We start from the raw sequence: 22442 nt of genomic DNA, 5'->3' as shown, positions 1-22442 counted from the left end.
CAAGGGGATGTCTGAACACGAAAATACACACACACTCTGGCGTGCAACCAGATCTTATGCATGGCTTTTTAGGGGAATAACTATCACTACGCTCAGTTAAACTCACGTCAAAGGAGCATATTATCAAGGAGCCGCGGTATGGATTGCAACCCAAAGACCACAGCGGATTGCAATCCATTCTTGCTTTAGGTCCTTCTAAGGAGCAAAAAAAAAACTCGTCGGAAACTGATTCCCCGAGCGACACCCACATTGCGCCCACAGAACGAATCTAGCCATCCACTCACCTGCCGCAGCCCAGCTCTTAATCGCAACGCCGCTCCACTTTAACCCTCGTTGAAACATTGGAGCCGCCATTTCGGCGTGTACCACCTCTTTGACGGAGGGTGGAGAGGTATCTGCTGTCGCAGCAAAGGCAGCGCGTCACTGATTCCGGGCCTTGCCGCGTCTGCTGAACGCCCCTCTTCTTGCCCGCAAATCATAGAGCGCAAACCGCCCCTCTTCCTGTAACCGCTCTTGGTATGTTCCGGAGGCGAAATGGCTACAGGGGTGATTGAAGGTTCCAATCGAATCCTGCGAGAGAGTGTCAAGCGTTATATGCGGGTCACCCTCTCTGCTGCCGCCCCGGCCGCTTGCTGGAACTGCCCGCAAGGAGGTACGTATAAGGACTAACGGCGGGAGAAAGGGAGGGGTGCTTGACTGAGTGAACAGTCGCCTTCTTGCTGCGGACTTTTGGAGCAGAACCGACGTTTCAGCAGAGCACTGCAGATCCCATCATTCACTGCTGCGTCCTAAATGAAAGGTTTAGCCCACGGTGGAATGATAGGTGCTGGGGCTTGTAGTCCCCAAAGTGACGTCATGGGAAAAGCCTGATCCGCTCAGGACTAGGTGCCGCTGTAAAATACGAGAGGTGCGTGGTGGCTGGCTCCGTGTGTTTCAAGAGCCTTTTCCTTATTGCTTAGGAATAGATACGGGGCGCTCTAGGTGACAGCTGCCTAAATCAGGCCCCATCTACGCTATATATTTAAAGCAGTATCCTAACACTTTTAAAAAAGCGATGGCTTCCCCCGAATAATTTTGGGAACTGTAGATTGCCAAGTGTGCTGAGAATTGCTGGAAAATTCCTATTCCCTTCTCAGAACTACAATTCCCAGAGTTCCCTGGGAAGAGGGATTGATTAATAAACTACGAATTGCAATAGGAGACTACATCTGTGTTGGAACTGTTTTTAGGTGTTTTTTTAAAAGATTTTTAAAGATTTACTTTTTAAGATGTTTTTAGTGTTTTTATTTGCCACCCTGGGCTCCTATCTGGGAGAAAGGGCAGAATATAATAATAATAATAATAATTGCGAAGGAGATAAAGGTCTCTTAACAACTCAGCACCCTTCACAAACAACAGTTGTCAGGATTGTTTGGTGGAAGCCATGTCTCATTAATGGGACAAAGCCAGATTGTGAGTTTAAAGTAAAAGTCAGCAACTGGCAGTCCCTGATCCAAATTTGACGTCCTGAGAAGCTGTTGTTTAGCCACCACCCTAAACTGAAGCAGGGTATGTGAGTATTTGCTATCAGATCACATTACACAGCAGGGTCTTGTCCTGCCATCTTGCACTCACTGCTTCAAGTGGTCTTCTGACAAAACGTATTGTTGATTAGGGCCTTGACACAATTGCAAGTTGTTTATGATGAGCAAAAAGTTAGAATAGGCTAGGTCATATGTAATGCTAAATCATGTTTTATGAAAATAAGCCTCGAACCTCATGTTTCCCCATTCTCTCATGAGTGAAGATGATTGAAAGGCTCCACTTTTGGTTTTGAATAAACTTCAGTTTCTCATTACAGTCAACTGGAAAAATGGTATCATTTAACTGTGTTTAATCAAAGCAGGATCAGATTTCAGATCTTGGTTTAACTAACCACAGTTTAACTAACCACAGTTTCCTGAATGAAAGTGGATGAAGACAGAACATAAGCCCCAAACACCTGCTTGTTCTTGTAAAGCTAAACCATAGTTTAGTGTTATATCTAAACTGGATTATATTATAAATTATCCAAATGATAGAAGAGAATGTTTGCAGTCATTTACTGGAACAGCTTTATGTACACAAGGGAAGTGAATCCCCACAACTGTCCTTTATGTTAATAGTCGGAAAGGTTGATATTTATTAAATTGGTATGTAAAACATCAGCTCTCTTTATATAGCCTGGTAAAATAAAACCTTAAATATGTGGTATATTCCAATTGTGTTCTTCTTTCTCTTTTCAGCAAAACGTTATTTGTTAACAGAAGATACTGTGCAGTTACAACGATTTCAACAACATAAGTTGGCAACAGAATATAAAATATATGGCGAGAAAGGTATTCCCTTGATAAGAACAAAAGAAGAGCCTGCTGGATCAGGCCAGTGGCCCATCTAGTCCAGCATCCTGTTCTCACAGTGGCCAACCAGATGCTCATGGGAAGCCCACAAGAAGGGCATGAGCTCAAGAGCATTCTCCCCTCCTGCAGTTTCCAGTAACCGGTATTCAGAAGCAGACTGTCTCCAACCATGGACGAATAGCCTGGCCAATGTGGCTAGTAGCCACTGATAGCCTTATCCTCCATGAATTTATCTAATCGCTTAAAGTCATCCAAGTTGGTGGCCACCACTGCCTCCTGTGGGAGCAAATTCCATAGTTTAACTATGTGTGAAGAAGCCCTTTCTTTTGTCTGCCCTGAATCTTCCACCATTCAGCTTCATTAGATGTCAATGAGTTCTAGTGTTATGAGAGAGGGAGAAAAACTGTTCTCTATCTACTTTTTCCATGCCATGCATAATTTTACACACTTCTATCGTGTTGCCTCTTACTTTTTTCTAAACTAAAAAGCCCCAAATGATGCAACCTTTCCTCGTAGGCGAGTTGTTCCATCCCCTTGATATGTTGGTTACCCTTTTCTGAACCTTTTCCAACTCTTTTTGAGGTGAGGCAACCAGAACTGTACATAGTATTCCAAATGCAACTGCACCATTTGTGTAACAGCATTATGATATCGGCAGCTTTATTTTCAATACCTTTCCTAATGGAATTTGCCTTTTTCACAGCTGCTGCACGCTGGGTCAACATCTTAATCTTAATCCACTATGACCCCAAGGTCCTGTTTGTGGTCAATCATCACCAGTACATATTCTATAAACATATATGTGAAAATAAGATTTGTTTGCCCTGACATGAATCACTGTACCCTTGTTTATATTAAATTGCATTTGCCATGTTACCACCCATTCAGTCAGTGTGGAGAGGCCCTTTTGGAGCTCTTCACAATCCTTTTTGTCTTAACCACCCTCAACAATTTAATATCATCTGCAAACTTGTCTACCTCACTGCTCACCCCTAACTCTAGGTCATTTATGAAAAAGTCAAAAAGTACAGGTCCCAGTATCAGTCCTTGGAGGACTCTACTTTCTACATCCGTCCTTTCGGAGAACTGTTCATTTATTCCTACTCTCTGCTTCTTGCTGGTTAACCAGTTTCTGATCCACAAGGGGCATCGCCTCTTATTCCATGACTGATAACCTTACTCAAGAGTATTTGGTGAGGTACCTTGCTGAAAGCTTTTTGAAAGTCCAAGTATAACTGGATCACCTCTATCTATATGCTTGTTGACTCTCTCAGAGAAAAATCTAATAGGAGCCAGGACTTACCCTTGCAGAAGCCATGCTGGTTCTGCTTCAGAAAGGCTTGATTTTCTATATGTTTGCTTATTTTATCTAACAATGCTTTCCACCATTTTATCTGGGACAGACATTAAACCAACAAGCCTGAAACTTCCAGGATCGCCTCTGGTCCTTTTAAAAAAATTAGCCTTCCAGTCCTCAAGTATAGAGGCTGATCTTGGGGACAAGTTGCATATTTTTGTTAGAAGTTCAGCAATTTTACTCTAGAGTTCTTTAAGAACTCCTACGTGGATGCCTTCTGGACCTGGCAATTTGACAGTTTTTATTTTGTCTATTAAGCCTAGAATTTCATCTTTCATCACCTCTATTTGCCTCAGTTTCTCAGATTCCCTTTCTGCAAAAGTTAGTTCAGGCAGAGGAATCTGCCCTGCATCTTCTACTGTGAAAACAGATCCTCTCGGCCCTGATGGGACCTTTCCTGATCTGAAGTACTCTCCCAGTTGAGCTTCTAATACTGTGTTTTTAAATAACGCCAGGGCATTTTAGAGTGATTTGATCCTCTTGACTTTGTCTTTCAACTTCCTTTTTACCAGTCCCTTCATTTTGGGGAAATACTCTCTGTTGAAGCCAAATGTGACCATGTTGGATTTTCTTGGCAATTGGCCATTTACCTATATGCTTAATTTCATAGCACAATGGTCATTGCTCCCAACTGGTTGAACAACACTTACATCTCACACCAGATCCTGTATACCAGAGGTAGGAATCCTATGACCCTCCACGTGTTGTTCTGGGGAAACCTGTAAAAATGACAAAATGTGTACAGTGTCCCAGCCTGTCTAACTTCAGTGGGCAGTGTGTTCCACAGGGCAGGAAGAACCTTCTTGGCTGGACCTTTCAGGAAATGCTTACTTACCAGTTTGCAACCCTATAGCCTCATTAAGCCCCATTTAGCTCAATGGGACTTACTTCTGAATGGATATGTATCAGATTGTGCTGTCTGGGACAAGTGAACACCTGCAGACACATGAACACCTGCAATAAAACTGCAGAAGGGATGATCTTGGAGTAAGAACATAAGAAAAGCCTGCCAGATTAGGCCAATGGCCCATCTAGTCCATCTTCCTCTTCTAATAGCTGCCAGCCAGATATCCATGGGAAGCCCACAAGCAGGACATGAGCACAACAGCACTCTCTCCACGTGTGCTCTGCATCTGGTGTTCAGAGGCATACTGCCTCCAACAGTAGACACAGGATTAGCTATTGGCCTGCTGTGCCCTGAGAAGGTTAAGAGCTGAGCACCTGCTCCTCCTGGTGGAAGGAGGAGCAGCACAAGAGGAAGCTGACTTTTCTCCCTGGTTCCTGAATGCCTAGCGAGATGGGAGTTGAGCCCCCTTCTGCTTTTTGTGGGAAACAGCAGCTTCCATCTTTGCCTTGAGCAAATCTGTGCTAAACACAGCAGCCGGGCAGCACATGCACGGCGAAGTGGTTCACCTGCCTTCCCAACGCTGAGCATTGTTACTGGTTCCTGAGAGCCACACCCGCATCACACTGAACTCCCCATGCCTTGCCGCTCTCGGGACTGGCAGTGGTGCTCAGCTTTGGGGAGGGAGGTGAGCAGTGCTACCCTACCTAAGCTCCCCCACAGACCACTGCTGGCTGAATATACTTTAATCTCTTGGGGTTGGCTGGGAGCAACAGTTCTTAGCTCTCCGCTAAGGACAATACTATTCCAAATACTATTTTTCATTGGGGTCCCCAGCTGCTTATCACAACTTAAGGGCAGAACTGTTGCAATGGTTTTGTCTGGGTTGCAGACGTTGTGGAGAGTGGGGGTATGCTCTGTGACTAATCCAGCCAAGACTGCAGTAACTTGGGGAAGGTATGCAAATTGACAAAACAATTTTTTATATACAAGCTAAATATAAGTATATAAATATACAATGATAATTCTTTTTCAGATACCTATTTCAAAATCATTGAAGACAAGTTAGCAGAAAACAAACTAATTTTCAAACATGAAATGAAATTGTTACTGCATTTGTGCCAGACAAAAGATGAATTCGAAATAGTCAAAAAGACAATATACAGGTAAAATTCAGAAAAAAAATAATTTCTTCTTACTTCTTTTGTGTTTGCTTTAGTCTAAAATATCGCAGGCCATATGACAGTTAGTCGAGAACACTGGAATTTTTAATAAGATCAGCCTTAGTATTTTTACGGTTGAAAGTTTTCAGTCCATGCCTGGTTCAAGCATTTAGGGCTGAGTAAAGTAAAATGATTTGCTTGTGGAGCTACCTATCCAGGTTTGACATTTTTGTTTGTTGCTGTAATAAGGCAAATGCAATTTTCTCATAAGGCTAAGTTTAATGAATTTGATTAGATACTCAGCCAGGACATTATTCTGATTTCAAATTAAGAACAGAATTATTGTTAAGACACTTTCAATCTGCAGGGAGATGTCATGAAAAACAAAAAAGTGAATGTAAGAACATATTAATTAGAACCTTGTACCTCTTCCATAATTAGTAATAGGCCTGCAACAGAGCGAAGGATTAATTTTGGAAAATGATATAGGCTTATATTCATTTCCCTTCATTATTCTGTGATTCTTAGTATATGCTGATGATACCCAGCTCTATTTCTTTGTAACATCTGAATTGGGAGAGGCCGTGCAAGCCCTGGACCGCTGCCTGGACTCAGTGGTGGGCTGGATGAGAGCCAATAAACTGACTCTGAATCCTAACAAGGCAGAGATGCTGTGGGTTGGTGGTTCCCAAGTTCAGATAATTGGTCAGTTGCCTGCTTTGGATGGGGTCGTACTCCCTCTGAAAGAGCAGGTCTCTAGTCTGGGGGTGCTCCTGGATCCGTCTTTGTTGCTAGAGGCCCAATGACCTCAGTGGCGAGGAGTGCCTTTTACCAGCTTTGTCTGGTAAGACAGCTGCAGCCGTTTCTGGACCAGGATAGCCTGACCACTGTTGTCCACGCACTGGTAACCTCTGTGCTCAATTACTGTAATGCACTGTATGTTGGGCTGCCCTTGAGGTTGGTCCAGAAGCTGCAGCTGGTGCAAAATGCAGCAGCAAGACTGCTCACTGGGGCAGGGTATCACCAACATGTCACCCCACTGCTGAAAGAATTGCACTGGCTGCCCATTTACTGCCTAGCCAAGTTCAAGCCCTATACAGCTTGGGACCAGGATACCTGAAAGCCCGTCTTATCCCTTATATACCCAGTCAATCACTGAGCTGTGCAGGTGAGGGCCTCCTGCAGATACCATCTTATCAGGAGGTCCATTCCACACAACATAGGAAACGGACCTTTAGCGTTGCAGCACCTACCCTGTGCAATTCCTTCCCCTCAAATATTAAACAGGCGCCCTCCCTGTTATCTTTTTGGCGCCTATTGAAGACCTTCCTCTTTCAGCAAGTCTTTTAAGTTGAGATCTTATCCCAGTCTGCGTCTGTTTTGGAATTGCTTTTTAATATGTTTTTAAACCTTTTTTTAAAAAACAATATGTTTTTAACCTTTTTTTAAGATGTCTTGAAAGCTTTTTTTAAAAAATGTTTTTTAAAGATGTTTTGTTTTAATGTATTTTAAAGTCTGTTTTTATGATGTTTTAAAGTGTTTTTAGTGCTTTTATTTGCCCCCCTGGGCTCCTGCTGGGAGGAAGGGCGGGATATCAATCAATCAATCAGTTAATTAATTAATAGTATCTTCATGCCGTGGACCTCATTGATTTTCCAGTTATCAAACAAACAGATAACAAGTGACTATTTATGGGTGTAGGTTCCTGTGTTTTAAAAGATCTCGTTTTTGCATTTATCTTTTCCTTCCCATGCACTTCCTCTTTAAAACTAGTCCAAAAACCCCCCCTATGTCTTCTGTCTAGATACTATGCAGAGAACAAAAATGTGGCCTTTGGGACGTTCAGATTTGGTCCTCTTTTTATGAGGCTGTGCTATGAAATGAACTTTGAGGAGTCTGCATTAGAACTCATCAAAGACCAGGTAAAGTTCAGAACCCTTCCTGTCTCTTTCTTCTCTATTCTAGTTAAGGGGTTCAGCCCACTGGGAACTCTTTCCAGTGCAAGCCCCCTTAATTCCAGTGGTAGTTGGGGAAAGACCTTGCCACAAAACGAAATGGTGGAGCTGGAAGAGGTTCAGAAAAGGGCAACCAAAATGATCAAGGTATGGGGCAACTCCCCTATGAAAAAAGGTTACATCATTTTTGGCTTTTTAGTTTAGAGACAAGGCGAGTAAGAGGAGACATGATAGATGGGTATAAAATTATGCATGATGTGGAGAAAGTGGCTGGAGAAAGATTTTCTCCCTCTCTCACCAGTAGAACTCAGGGACATCAAGTGAAGCTGAATGTTGGAAGATTCAGGACAGACAATAGAAAGTATTTCTTTGCACAGCACATTGTTAACTGTGGAATTTGCTCCCACAAAAGGCAATGATGTCCATTGACTTACAAAATATTTACAGTTAAAAAAAAGAGAAAAATTAACCAGATCATTGTACAATAAGACAAAGTAGTCATATTTATTCAGAGAGCAAAAGGAACGAGAGAGAGATTGAGATCAAAGAAGAGTAAGAAAGGGAAGCAAGACAAATTGAGAGAAAAAGGAAAAAATCTATATATGTATATATAGCTTTGCATCTTAATTAATTATTTTTTAAAATATTTTTTGAAACGGTTCTCTCTTACACACCTTAATAGGATATTAAACTGAAAGTTTGAGACCCTTGATTTTTATCCTCCAACCATTAAGGGTGCAATGGCTTCAAGTTGAACTACTATTTGGGTGTGGATATAATCAATATCTGTGGTTTGTTCCAAACTGATTCTGTTTATGTTCTTCAGGCTTTGCATGGCTTCTTTTCAGACAGCACATCATTCAACCTTTTGATGGATATGCTCTTTATAAAAGGCCATTATGAACGTAAGTAATGTAATTTGTCTCAAAGGAATATATTATTTACAGCAAAGCTGTATTCTAGTATAAAAATATAATATTGATATGCTAGAATTGACACTGAATTGGTTGATATTTTGAGTTAGCAAAACCTTATGTGATCTGTTTGGGGTGTTAAATTGCTGTAACACATTTTGCAAATATACAGTAACTGAAGCATACTCTTAACTGTGTATTCATTGAGCATTTGCTGTCTCTCATCAAATGTAATCATACAGCTCATGATTAGGGCTTTTATGGATTTTTCAGCTGCTAATTTCCTGTGTTTGCTCTCAACTGTGCAGCTGCCTTCTTTTGGGAGCCCAGAAATTTCTTAAGTCTGTAGGAGTTCATGCCATATTTCGTGAATTTTTTCTCTCTTTCCATTACACTAAATGTGCAGTGTGATCCTATACATGTCTACTTAGACATAAGACCCTTTGAGTTCAGTGGCACTTATTTCCAGACAAATGTGCAGTCCTATACACACCTGGGCAAAAATGCCACTGACCTCTCTGAGTAAACATGCATAGAGAAGAGCTGCATGTTGAAGAAGAAATGTTTATTTAAACTTGTATGCCCTTTTCCATAGCATTTCAGAGCTTTGCAAAAAAAATTTAAAACAACAAAATTAAAACCACCATTTTAAAGTGCAATTAAAAATATCAGCCAACAGAAAAAGAGTAGATCTAACAGCAAAAGGAATCAGTAACTCAGTACCAGTGGTGGCTAGTGGCTCCATGTCAGTGGACAGCTCCTTGAAAGTTTGGACAAAAACCTGGAGCAGATTCCACTGCCCCACTAACATGGAGCCACCAGCCGCCACTGCTCAGTAGCAGAAGGCTTTCTTAATCAGAAGAGTTTTAGCCTATCTTCCAAAAAACAGCAGGGACTGTACTTGTCTCTCTGGAGAGGGACTCTCAAAGCTTTGGAACTACCACTTCGGTCTGTCTGCAAACAGAACCCAGTTGCAACCACCACACTATACTTGCTGTTTCTACCACTTTTTAATGATTAATGCATTTATCTCTTTGATATCATATGAAGCTGCCTTATTCTGAATGGGAACATTGGTCTATCTAGTATTGTCTTATTCAGGGATGAGTAGAGAGTAGATCAGGGTCTGCTGGTAGATCTCTGGGTGGTTTGAAGTAGATTGGCAAGAATTGCTGACTCTCAGTTGTTTAACAACAACATGGTAACAACACAATGATTCTCCCCATCCCCAAATTATAGTATTGAAAGAATGAAAGCTTTTTGGGGGGGGGGGTCTCTAACCAGGAACAGAGTTTTGTGTGGAAGGACTCTGACCTCCATTTTGTTCTAGAACTCAAAATTCTTTAATCTTATTTACTTGTTTGGTTTATATCCCGCCCTTCCTCCCAGTAGGAACCCAGACATACAGTACATACTTGTATGTCTTCTGCATCAGGCTGCAGTTGGTGGATCTAAAGAGTTCTAGTAAAAAATAAATAAATAAAGTAGATCGCAGAAGTTTGAGGTCTCCCCACCTCCACCCCCAAGTCTACACTGACTGGCAGTGGCTCTCTGGGGCCTCATACAGGGACCATTCCCAACCCTACCTGGCATTGTCAGGGATTGAACCTGAGGTCACCTGCATGCAAAGCATGCAATTTGCCAATCTGCCTTGGAATTCTCCCCATCCTGCTTTTCTTTCAAGGAACTCGGGGTAAAACATGTGAAAGATCCCCATTTTATCCTCAGTCCTAAGCAGTTTGCTTATTGCAGTAGAGTTCAGTGGCACTTACTGTAAGCCCCCCCCCATTCCCTTGTAAGTGTGTTTTTAATATTGCAGCCCAAGGCTGCAAGTCTTACTCATTGGGGATGGAGAAATCCATGGCCCACCTCATGCTGATAGATTCCAGCTCCTGCCATCCCAGAGCATGCTGGCTGGAGCTGATGGGCGCTTGAGTGAAACAGCAGATCCGCAGGACCAGAGGTTCCTGCTGTACACACACTAACTGCACAGTCTTAACCATGCCTCATTAGAAGGAAGTTCTATTGAATTCAATGGGGCTTACTCCCAAGTAAGTTGGGTTATCATTGCAGCCTTATGTGGGCGTAAATCCCATTTAAATCCAAGGGACTTACTCTTGAATAAACATGCATAGGATTGCACTGTTAGACAGCTAGTCAAGGTATGCCCTAACTACATTTTAGTCTTTGAGGAATAGTCCCACAAGTCCAGATTCTTAGAATCATATTTGATATCCAGATCATAGATAGTGGATGGATAGGAGCTAACCATTGCTACCATGACAGGGGCAGGGGTCATTAGTATGTTACAGGTAGTATCAAGAATAGCCCATAGCACTTGCATTACCACGTTCTAGGCAGCATTCACTATCACAGTTGATGCACTAGCACAAAAGGTCACTCCAGACCCTTTAGTCCAGGGGTGGGGTACTTCAAACCCAGGGGTTGAGTGCAGCCCTTCAGAATTCTCTGTCCAGCCTTTGGGACTCTCCCTAGGCCACAGAATGACTTCTACGAGCCAAATGGAAGTCCTCCTCTCCTTCCCCCATATTTGCTCTGGGAGTTCCCGCTACATTCTGGAGCAGATTTGGGGGCGGGGGGGGGAGACGTTCTATTGAGCTAGTGGACAGCGTGGGCAGTGATTTAGTTGAATATACCCCAAAGCACTCAAGACACAATGTACAATTTGGTATGTTTTGATTTGTCAAAAATTGCAAATGCTTAAAAGTTATCTTTCTCAGAGAAAATTGATATTCCTAGGGTTTTTCACTATCTTGTTACCCATATTATAAAACGTGCATTTAATTGGCATGATCTTAGCAAGTGAATTATATACAGTGTTATGCATCTCATCTGCAAAGTATTTTTTACAAATCATAATTATTTTGCAGAACTTGGCTTGCAGTTCTCTGAAGTGTTATTAATTAGCAGTTGAGGGAATGTGATAATCGGAAAAAGATGAAGTAATGCTAATTGAAAGTCTGTTTGACAGGTGCTCTGGAGGTGCTATTAGAAATGAAGAGGCAAGGTGTCAAATTCAACAATGAGACCTATTTGCTCGCTGTTGCAATATGCTACAAACTGGTAAGAATGAATGTTTAAGAAGTGCTTCTAGGATTTTTTAATAGGTGTGAGAAATAAATATTTAAAATGCCATAAAACCTTATCTTATTTATTTATACTTATTTATAAAAATGTAAATATAGAATATCAAAGCAGTGTACAACAATATACATAAAATACAATTAAAAACAATACATGAGTACTAATCACAAAAATCATTGGCTCGTTTTAAGAAAGTTTAAACAACTGAATAAGCCTGTTGGCATAACAAGGTCTTCAATAGATACCTGAAAATTAGCAGTAAGAATGCCTGCTGAATCTCTGCTGGAAGAATATTTCACAGCATGGAACCAGCAACAATAAATTCCACACTACTGGATGAACCATGGAGGACAACTGACAGGGATATAAAGACTTAGGAGGTGGTTGTGGTATCCTGGACCCACATTGTTCAGGGCTTTGTATATTAGTACAATAACTCTCAACCTGACCCAACAGCATATTTGCAGCCAGTGCAGAAGTTTTAGGAGAGGTGTCACATGCTGTCAGCTGCAGTAATGTAGTAGTAAATTCAGAAGTGTAGGGTTCCTTCATGATAGCCACTCCCCCCCCTTATTTTTGTTAATGGGTTGAGAATAAGATTCTTGTTCATGCCTTCTCTCACAACAAGAGATACCTAGGACCCAAATAAGAAGTGTAAAAGGTGAGAGTGTTAACTACTGAAAAGAGTCTTCTCAGTGGCTGACTCACATCCTTTCACTCTGATTGGCTCCAAACAGCAGGAAAGGACAAGGAAGCATGTTAGAAGACTCTTCTCAGTGTCTAACACACTCCCTTTTCATGCTGATTGGCTCATAGGATGCTAGAGATGCTGGGACCCTGCTCCCAAAAAAGTAAGGGATCTAAGACCCCCTGAGACTCCGGATGACTACACCTCAGCTGTCTGTCCCCATCAGCAGTCTACCTGCAGCATTCTGCACTAGCTGGAGCTTCCAGACAAGGCCCAAGGGTAGCCCCACATAGAGCACATTGCAAGAAACTAATCTCAAGGTCACCAGTGCATGGACTCTAGTGGCCAGACTATTCTGATCCAGATATGGCCATACCTGGCGTATCAGCCAAAACTAGTAAAAGACACTCCTAGACATAGATTCACCTGGGCCTGTAATGACAAAGATGTATTCAGGAGTACCCCCAAGCTAAGTACCTGCTCCTTCAGAGGAAGTGTAACCCCACCCAGAACAGGCATTTGGCATATCTTCTGGGCACACAACAGTCTTGGTGACTTATTTAGAAAATTCGTATCTCATACTTTTAAGTACAAACATTCCCCTTAAGGCAGGTAACAAGACATAAACAAACAGTAAAGTTATTCAATGAAAATAATAAAATTACAACCAACTGGAGATTGCAAAACTTCTCTGGAGTACATGGATTATGCTTTACAGCCCAATAAGTGGAAAGGGGTATGTTTGAGAATAGACTTTGATGAGAACAGGAAATGTTTAAGATAATTTAAAATTACCAAATGCTGTTGTATTTAGGTCCTGCTTTCAGGCTTCTTGTAGGCATCTGATTGGCTACTGTAAGAATAGGATGCTAGACTGGATGGGCCATTGGCTCTTCTTATGTCCTTATAACCATTTTAAAAATGGGAAATATTTGGGTGCATTGGAAAGGCATTCAAGATGTGTGTCCAGATAACTCTTCACTACTTCATAAGTCGCCAGTGTTTTCATAAAGCTTATGAAACACGAGAACACATCACTGTTCAGTTCTGAGTTCTGGGCTCAGTAGGACATATTATAACATGTATATGTGAAAATGTTTAATACAATCGGTTTTGTTAACCGTTTTTTTCATAACAAAAGGTGCTGTTTTGACCAATATAAGGAGCTGTCCCTAGAGTGTATGTGTATCCACTAGTAAATAAAGTTTTTCTTCCACAAGGATGGCTCTATGCTCCTTTCTGCATCTGGAAGTACCCTAATTCCAAGTCTAAAGAGACAATGGAACTCCCACAGCCCACTATTCCACCTCATGTGCAGCTCTGTAATGGAATGCCAGCTGCTGGTAAACTTTTAGCATTTGAGTCCAAAAATGTCCCATTTCCAATCACTTGTAATCAGTGAGCCTTGGGCTACATATGTGCCAAATTTCAGCTTTCTGGACAGCCTCCAAGCACCATAACCATTTTGGGGCATGCTTCTTGCTCCTCCTTCTTCTAGGGAGAGATTTATAGAGGTTTTCCTTTCATTAGGTCTTACATTACACATGCACCAAATTTCAGCTTCTTCGATGACCTTGGGAAAACCTTGACCATTTGTACCATTATGCATTTTAATTTATTTTAATGTTTTGTGATTTTAGTGTTTACAATTTTATTATGTACGTGTTTGATTTTATTTTTGTAAGCCGCCCTGAGTGCCTTATTATAGGGTAGAAGGGCAGGATAGAAATATTTTTAAATAATAAATAAATAAATAAATTTCCACGTGTACAGCAAGTTCCCCGTTTTGTGAACTGTGAACAAATGTTCAATTTTTCAGATTTTTCTTATGATTGGGGAACTTTGTGGAAATGAATAAAATTTGAAGAGAAGTTTCCTAACCATTTCAATACACCCTGGCTTTCAGTTAGTCAATAAAGCGGTGTCTTTATCATGCCATCTGAATTATAATGCATGTGCTAAACTATTCCATTCCACAGAACAACTCGGAGTCCTGCAAAATTTGTACTACATTACTCGAGAACAGAGAGCTCAGCGGAAATCATATGTCAAAAAGAATATACTACTTTGCAGTAGCATTTGCTCTGAAACAGGTGCTATTATTTTGGTTTATTGTCTGTTTTATTGGATGCTGTAACAGTAATATGCACTGCAGGTGTGCAGGTTACCTGGACCCTGTTATTCCCATTCCTTGGCGGGGGGGGGACTTTTTAATATACTGATGCAATGTAGATATTTGTGATATGTCATATGCTTCATAGATCATTTTCTAGTATCTTTGTTTTGGTGTGAGGGAGCTACTACTGGTTCTAGTACTGTTTTGTTGAGATAGGAATTGAAACTCTAACTGGCTTGTATAGCCAACCAACTTGAAAACTCAAAGGAAATCAAAATAAAAAGTCACAAAAGGAACATTTTGTGACAATGGGATGGCTAACTTGCAGTCTCTGGGTTAGAAGTGGTCCCTCAACCATCTTTATCTGGCCCCCTGCTGGCCTTCACCAGTTTTGGGAAAAACGTTCCTATCTTGGGCACATTCTGGAAAGGCAAAGGACCAATGCCAGTCTGCCTCTCTGCAAATTAGTTCCTTGATTCCTAGTGGAAGATCTTAAAGAAACCAAACTCATGAGCTGTATAGCTGTGAAGCCCACAGTAATACTAACTTCAGCTTTAGAACCTGACCATCCATGATGGAGTCAAGTTGTTCTACTCCACAGAATAGTATCAGTATAACAGTGTGCCTGACAAGAAAGTGGGAGTTAGTCATCTCTGCTCTACAGAGTTTATGGCAAAATTCTTTGGGCACCTCAAGATGTATCCTAAAGCATTCATAAATCAGCAACTGGAGAACTGATATTTAAAGTCAGGACAGATTTTGGAACTTGATGAGGCATTCGCAGATACCAGAATGCATGTTGAGAGAAAAAAATTGTCTCAGATTTCTTTAAAATTGTGGTAGTTGCCCTTCTTGCAATGGGATGGCTATGCAATACAAGTTAAAATGTTTAGAAGAACATGCAGTGTGGTAGGTGAATGTTGTAATGGGAGGTTGTACAAGTTAATTGATGTGACTTAAAATAAAGCTTTGCCTGGTATTCCATTTATGTGCACGGTTTGATTTATCCTCTCTGTTTCTTCCTCTCAGAAAGATGTCGGAATGGCTCGCTCCTTTTTTTCTCAAATCATAAACACAGACAATAGAATATGCATTAATCTTAAAGTAAGTGTGCTGGATTTTCATATGTTAGTCCTGAGCTATGAAGGGGAACTCTATTTGAAGGAAGGTTGTTCACTCCCTTGAACAATTTTAGGACAGAGAAGATGCTACAACGTTCCACACTGATCTGGAAAAATTTCCACTGTTTTTGTGTTTTTTCTTGATTTTTTTTAAGAAGAGGGTTTAGGTTTGCTGCCTGACAGACAGAAATATACTGTAAACAGCTACCCATCTACTACTCTTCAATTCTATATACCAATAGCAGCTGGTTTTAAATGTTTTATCTTGTCATATGCTGGCAAAGCCTCTGACACTGATGGATGTTAATAATGTGATCTCATGGAATGTCCTCAAACATTCTGTTAACTAAACACAGAACTGTGAGCTGTAGAATATCAGTAGCACCCATCTTCTGTTAGAAAGGTGAAAGTTCAGTTTGGCCAAGGAAAATATTCTTATATAACCCCTAAGGCAGCCTTTCCCATCCAGTGTGCCTCCAGATGCTGTTGGACCACAACTCCCATCAGCCTCAGCCAGCATTGCCAATGGTCAGGGAATATGGGAATTGTGGTCCAACAACATCTGGAGTCACACTGGTTGGGAAAGGCTGCCCTAAGGACAAGAGGGGGTGTTATGGGAAAGCTCAGTAATAGAGGGCAGGAAGCCCATATGTATAGTGGTCAAAGGAAGGTGGGGGGGGGATGAAGGAAATTAACTGAGAAACAGGATTTTGAGGGAATAGGTGGTGGCTACCTGGCACAGAGGCCTGAGAAAAAGAAGAGCAGAAGAAATGGGAAATTGAGGAAAGGAAGGGTAAATGAAAGTGGAAGCAGCCATGAAAAGGCTCATAAGGACGAGAGTAGCTCTATGCTGGTGGCATAAGAACAAAAGAAGAGCCTGTTGGATCAGCCCAGTGGCCTATCTAGTCCAGCATCCTGTTGTCATAGTGGCCAACCAGTTGTCCACTGGAAGTCCACAAGCAGGACCTGCCAAGAGTCCTCTCCCCTCCTGTGGTTTCCAGAAACTGGTATTCAAAAGCATACTGTGTCTGTCTATGGAGGCAGAGCACAGTCATTGTGGCCAGTAGCCACTGATAGCATTATCCTCCATGAATTTGTCTAATCCTCCTTTAAAGCCATCCAGGTTGGTGGCCAACACTGCCTCCTGTGGGAGTTAATTCCATAGTTTTAACTATGCACTGTGTGAAGAAATACTTTCTTTTGTCTGCCTGAACTTTCCAACATTCAGCTTCATTGGATGTTCCCGAGGTCTAGTGTTATGACAGAGAAAAACTTTTCTCTATCCACTTTCTCCATGATATGCATAATTTCATACACATCTAATTTTATGCACATCTATCACGTTGCCTCTTACTCACCTTTTCTCTAAACTAAAAAGCCCCAAATGCTGCAATCTTTCTTCATAGGGAATCGCTCGATCCCCTTGATCATTTTGGTTGCCCTTTGTTGAACCTTTTTTAGCTCTACAGTATTCTTTTTGAGGTGAGGCAACCAGAACTGTTCACAGTATTCCAAATGTGGCTGCACCATAGATTTGTATAATGGCAGTATGGTATCAGAAAAGAAGGCTGGCAGAAGATTGGACTAAACAGGCTGCAGTTAGCAAGATTAGAAACAAATCATGCACCCTGTTTTTCCACATCCTCTCCTCACTCCACAGTTTACCTCATAACCCTTATGACTCAGTTGTTAAAGCATACTGCCAAACATCCAGTATCCAAACCCATTTTCCCTCAAAATAACTTGCTTAATTTATGTTAGGCATTTTAATATATCTCTCCAAGGAAACCTCACAGGATGTTTGGGATGGGGGGGTATTTAGAGAATGCGCTGTTTTCATACTGACATTTTCCTTCCCTTATCCAGTTGTATTAACTATAATGGCAAAGTAGTGTCTGTTCTCACTTTCCCTTTTTACTAACAATAAAAGTTTATTCAGGATCCTCATAGCTGTTAAAAAAGGGGAAAGAAAAATATCTGTATGTTTGGTGGGGAAAACAGTCCATACTTCTGATCTTTCAGCTTTAAAGGGGGTGTTCTCTTTTTTTTACATAATCCAGAGTTTACTAATCCTATACTCATTAGTGTGTTGTTGTTGTTCAAGATACTACTTCAGGCAGCATCTGGCGACCTAGAAGATCTTGTCCAGACACTGAAAACAGCTTCAGAAACCAGTGCTTCATATTTTGTGAAAAAACCTGAATTCTGTATGCAGGTGGTAAGTGGATTGCTGCTCTGGAAGCCAGTGGATGAAAGGGAACAGTATTTGGCCCTCCACATGTTGCTGGACTCAACTCCCATCAGTCCTAATCAGCATGGCTAATTGGCCAGGGATGATGGGAGTTGTAGTCCAGTAACATTTGGAGGGCCACAGGATTCCCATCCTTGCTTTACATCTGTTCCCTTGTATGCCCTGTTTTGACCTTTTCATATAGGTCCGGCAGAGTACTGTTTCATATGGCATTTCTAGAGCTCTTCATTGCAGAAAAACTACAGAATGTTTTGGCACTTTCTTCTGAACTTTTTTGGGCTGCCACTGTAACTGCTGCAGTGTTGCTGCCGGGGTAGATAAGGTGAACCAACACAACGCATCCATTATAGCTTCCCAATGGATGACTTCTGGAATCATCCAAAAGTTGGAAAGGATGCTATGGTGAGAATAAATATATCCATGCTAACAAGGAGTTTTGGGTTGTTTCTGGCCCATTTCATGGCTGACTGTTTCTGTTATTAAAATTTACCAGGTCACAGTTTTTCAATGGACCAGTGAAGGCTACCCATCCTAAATAATAAATCTGTTACTGTTTATATTGTTATTTTTGTCCTGAGCTGAAATACTCGTGCAATAAGACCACTGATCTTACAAAAAGTTGATTCTCTCACTGATTTATCCCATAAACGTATAAATAAATCTGAGTTACAGCAAATTTATGGTTGGTTATCCAAGAAAAACCAATCATGTGAACAGCCCTTCTTGAACGCATTAGAGGATCTGCTTCACCTCTTGGAAACAGCTGGGCTTGGCTAGCTTTAAGAATATTTTTTCTCATCTAAACAGCCCCAGCTAATGAGCATTCAAGAATAGTATACTAGTTTGTTTATTATTTACTTAAGATAACCCATTCTTCATCGTCATAGATCCCAGGATGGGTACAATAAACAGATAAGGATACCCAAATTACAGTTAAAAATAATTAAAAGCTATGAATCTAGGAGCAGCTAAAAGCACAACTTTAAAACTGCAAATGTTATGTGCTTCTGGGAATGTTTTAAAATTATCTAGCTCCTGGGCATGGCTAGCTTTAAACTGATCCACAGGAATCAGCTTAAGCTATGCAGCACAAGGAGCGATTCGTATCACTGCAGCTGAATGTAATTCAGTTCTTAAGGGGGTTCTGTAACATCATAACACATGGCCAGAGGATGCCTGTGTAAGATATGGAAGGAGATTCCATTCCAGTGTATTCATGTTTCAGTGAATGGTTGGTGTGTGTGTATGGAAGATAGTGATTCAGTTTGTAAGTGTTGATCTGTTTGCCACTATTTTCTTATAGCTATCTACAGCCAGGGAGAAGCTGAAAGACAATCCAGTCCTTTGTGTCCAGTTTGGAAATATCTTTGCCAAGTTGCAAGCATCAGGACAGATAATGTCTCTGACTCTGGATGACTTACTGTGTCAGCCCACAAGCACAAAGAGGCGCCACCTGCCACTGTTAAAGCAAAACCAAGTGAGCCATTGGACTTCGAAGCCTCTGTGCTCTCCTCTACTGGCTGAGTAGAGCCATCCTTTCCCTGTTAGATTGTGTACCTAATAAATGTCTCCCTTGCTTAGAAAAATGGTTGGTCTGTTTCTGTGGATGTATTGTGATGCTCCAAACAAACTGTATGAATGAACATTGTATAATCAAAGAAATAATGGAAAGGCCTAGATTTGTTCAAAGAAGGCATCCTGCAAGCAAGGTTGAGCAACTTACTGGGAAAAGTAGTTCTTGTCCCTGCCTATCAAAGCCTTTTCTCACTCAGGACCATCCACCCCCAACCATGTTTCATACTGTAAGGGAGGAGGAAAGTGCCCTGTGGTTCCTACTAGAGGAAGTTGATGTCTAGAACTACTTTCTGTCCCTCCCTTTGTCCACAGTGCAGAAGAGACTGTTTGTTCTTCCTGCTCAGTTCCTGTTTGCACTAGCTTGTCCCCTCCTACATTGAATACACCCCTTAAACATGATCACATATCATTGGATGCCAGGATTGGACACCCATCCTCCCTTCAGTTATATACAGAGGAGAGGTGCAAAGAGCTTCTCTCTGTGAGTGGGTACGGCTGTGGCTGATGTAGGTGATGTTTTTTCCCTTGATGGGGGTTGGGCATGTAATGCACCACTTTGTGTTCCTGTCTTTTTTTCCTACTTTTTTTAGATGTGGCAGTCATTTTGTGTTATGCCACACACCTCAATGGCAGCCATTTTGTGTTCTCTTATACACCCTGACAACAGTCATTTTATGACTGATGCCCGCAGCACTGTCTCAAAATTCCGAATGTGGCCACTGGCCCAAAAGGTTTGGCGAGCCCTCTTGTATACTATTAAATCCCATAAAAGTATTGTTGGGATATGGAAGAAATGTGGTTCCACCAAATCATATTCCTTTAGTTGGAAACTTATTAAGAGCAGCCAAAATGTTGGTAACAGCAAAATGGTGACCCCATCAAATTCTCACTGACAGAGAACGATTCAGCAAGTTGTTGCAAATTTTGCCATCTGCAAAGATGTATGGTGTATTGCAAAGATGGCAAAACTTAACAGAGTTAATGAAACTAAGAAAAAAAGCAGTTTGAAAAAACACAGTTCCCCTTTGGCAATCATATGAAGCAAAGTTAACATTTTACTTCTTTTCACTGCTGAGATAATAAATGATTATTATAAATATATATTATGTTTATACATATTTTAAAGTATTAAATATTTACTTAAAGTGATTTATTACAGATTGATTGTATATTAATCTGTGTATAGAATGAAGTGAGTATGTTTTGATTTTGAATATAATTATATCAGATGTATGTTTTTTCTTGTAGGTTTGCTATTCTGTAAAATAAACGATTTTTTAAAAATAAGAATTGGTGGGGCATGATGCCATACTACAAGATAATGTAGGATCTAAAAATAATATATTACAAAGAAAGAGTTCTCAAGGCTAAAATCCTAAGCACACATACTTGGAAGTAAGTTCTATTGAAACCATTAGGTTTTACTTCCACATAAAAATGTTTGAGGTTAGGCTTAGGGGTATGTTGGGAGTATTACTCATAAATCAGTATGGCTAAGATATTATTTTTGAAATATATACTCCCACAGAGGCTTCAGCACGAGTCCACAGAGCGTTTAGGGAAGCTAACAGCAGGAAAACAACAATATAAGTGCAAACAGTACATTAACACAAGGGTAGCTAACCTGTGGCTGTAGAAACCTTATTGGGTAGCTGTTAAATGTACCTCCAGTTATGTCAGAGATGGGATACTTCTCTCCTGTTGTTGGACTACATCTCCCATTATCTGTAACCACTGTGGAGTAGAGGTTAAAGTTTCGGACTAGGACCTGAGAGACCAGGGTTCAAATCTCCACTGAACCATGAAGCTCAGTGGGTGATGATGGACCAGTCACCAACTCTCAGCCTAAACTACCTCACAGGGTTGTTGCAAGGATATTATGGAGAGGGGGAGAGCCATATATGCCACCTTGAAGAAAAAGTGGGATGTAAATGTTATAAAATACATAACTATTGTCCAACTACTGGCTGGCAGGGACTGATAGGAGTTGGAGTCCAACAGTATGTGGAAGGCCACAGGTTCGTCAACCCTACTTTAGAATTTAACTCAAAACCTATTGATTGATTTAAAACAGTATATAGAACCATAGAAGCCAGCCCAGCACCAAATAAGATGTCATCTGTTGAAATACAGAAGTTTGTGCTACAAAGAGAGAGCTCTGGCAAATTTGCTTGGGTACAGGGTTCCATAGTGAAGGTGCCCCTGCAAAAAAGGCCCTGCTCCCTTTCACATTCAGTCTTGTTTCAGATAAAGAATGAATTCAAAGGAGAGCTTCAGTGGCAAGCATACTGTTCACTGGGTAAGAATGGCTATATTTCAGCTTGCTGTTTCAAGACAGAGGTGGAGCATAACATCGGAAGGCACTGCTAGTGGAATTAGAAAATGGGAAAGCAGAAAGGAATGTATAAAATGGAAAAAATGGGCACAGTGAAGCAAAACCAAGAAAATTGGCATCACAAATTGTCTCAAGCACCCATTAGTCCTAAGGATTACCTATAACCTAAGTTCCTATAGAATATTCTTTCTCAAAGCCATTAAAAATACCACTTAGTTTTAGAAAATGAAATGAAACTACATTTTTGAATTCTAATAACTTGTAAAAATACTACAGAGCAGACAGTAGGGGGCACAATGCATCATGCAATGTAGAACAATTATCTAGTTTGAACAAGGAATAGAATAAATCTGTAAACAAAGTCAAAAGTACCATATTACCACCAAACTCTCTAAATTAGCCATATGTAAAATTATGAATATATGTGTTTCATTACTGACATAATCCAGATTTGTATGTGTCATTTTTTTAAAAAAAAAACTACATCTTGAATTGCATACACAAGAGACTTAACTCTTCATGCTCACAAAAGATGCATAATGGGATTAACAAGAAGATTGTCATGACCCCTCAGTCTAGCAGTAATCTGGACACGGAGTCAGAGGCTGCAGAGGCACCAAATGGGGAGCGGGCTCCGGGC

The 22442-nt window shown here is 40.9% G+C and overlaps 2 protein-coding genes across 3 annotated transcripts in view; one reads left to right on the top strand and one right to left on the bottom strand.

Moving 5' to 3' along the window:
• The window catches only part of MRPS27 (mitochondrial ribosomal protein S27), a 101866-nt gene extending 101089 nt beyond the window's left edge, over nt 1-777 (bottom strand). The window contains exon 1 of one of the 2 annotated variants that reach the window (XM_061621255.1): nt 285-777. In XM_061621255.1, the coding sequence (XP_061477239.1) occupies nt 285-354 (70 nt within the window). In that variant the 5' untranslated portion in view covers nt 355-777. The remainder of the gene's footprint in view (nt 1-284) is intronic. The other variant, XM_061621261.1, reaches the window with a different exon arrangement.
• Nucleotides 369-19478, top strand: PTCD2 (pentatricopeptide repeat domain 2). Its single transcript, XM_061621270.1, has 10 exons — nt 369-652; nt 2265-2357; nt 5616-5745; nt 7547-7664; nt 8524-8602; nt 11604-11695; nt 14384-14497; nt 15550-15624; nt 17746-17859; nt 19196-19478. The coding sequence occupies exons 1-10, from the start codon at nt 535-537 to the stop codon at nt 19418-19420; spliced, it is 1158 nt and encodes a 385-aa protein (XP_061477254.1). The 5' UTR covers nt 369-534; the 3' UTR covers nt 19421-19478.
• The last annotated feature ends 2964 nt before the right edge of the window (nt 19479-22442 follow it).

Source organism: Rhineura floridana, chromosome 1, assembly GCF_030035675.1.
Source record: "Rhineura floridana isolate rRhiFlo1 chromosome 1, rRhiFlo1.hap2, whole genome shotgun sequence".
Taxonomy (NCBI): domain Eukaryota; kingdom Metazoa; phylum Chordata; class Lepidosauria; order Squamata; family Rhineuridae; genus Rhineura; species Rhineura floridana.
The sequence above is the reverse complement of the archived record's forward strand: the minus strand, read 5'-3'. Positions and strand labels throughout refer to the sequence as shown.

Coding starts and splice junctions, on each gene's coding strand:
- PTCD2 (XM_061621270.1), top strand. CDS start 535: ATGGCTACAGGGGTGATTGAAGGTTCCAATCGAATCCTGCGAGAGAGT. Junction 653..2,264: donor CTGGAACTGCCCGCAAGGAG/GTACGTATAAGG, acceptor TTCTCTTTTCAG/CAAAACGTTATTTGTTAACA. Junction 17,860..19,195: donor CTGAATTCTGTATGCAGGTG/GTAAGTGGATTG, acceptor ATTTTCTTATAG/CTATCTACAGCCAGGGAGAA.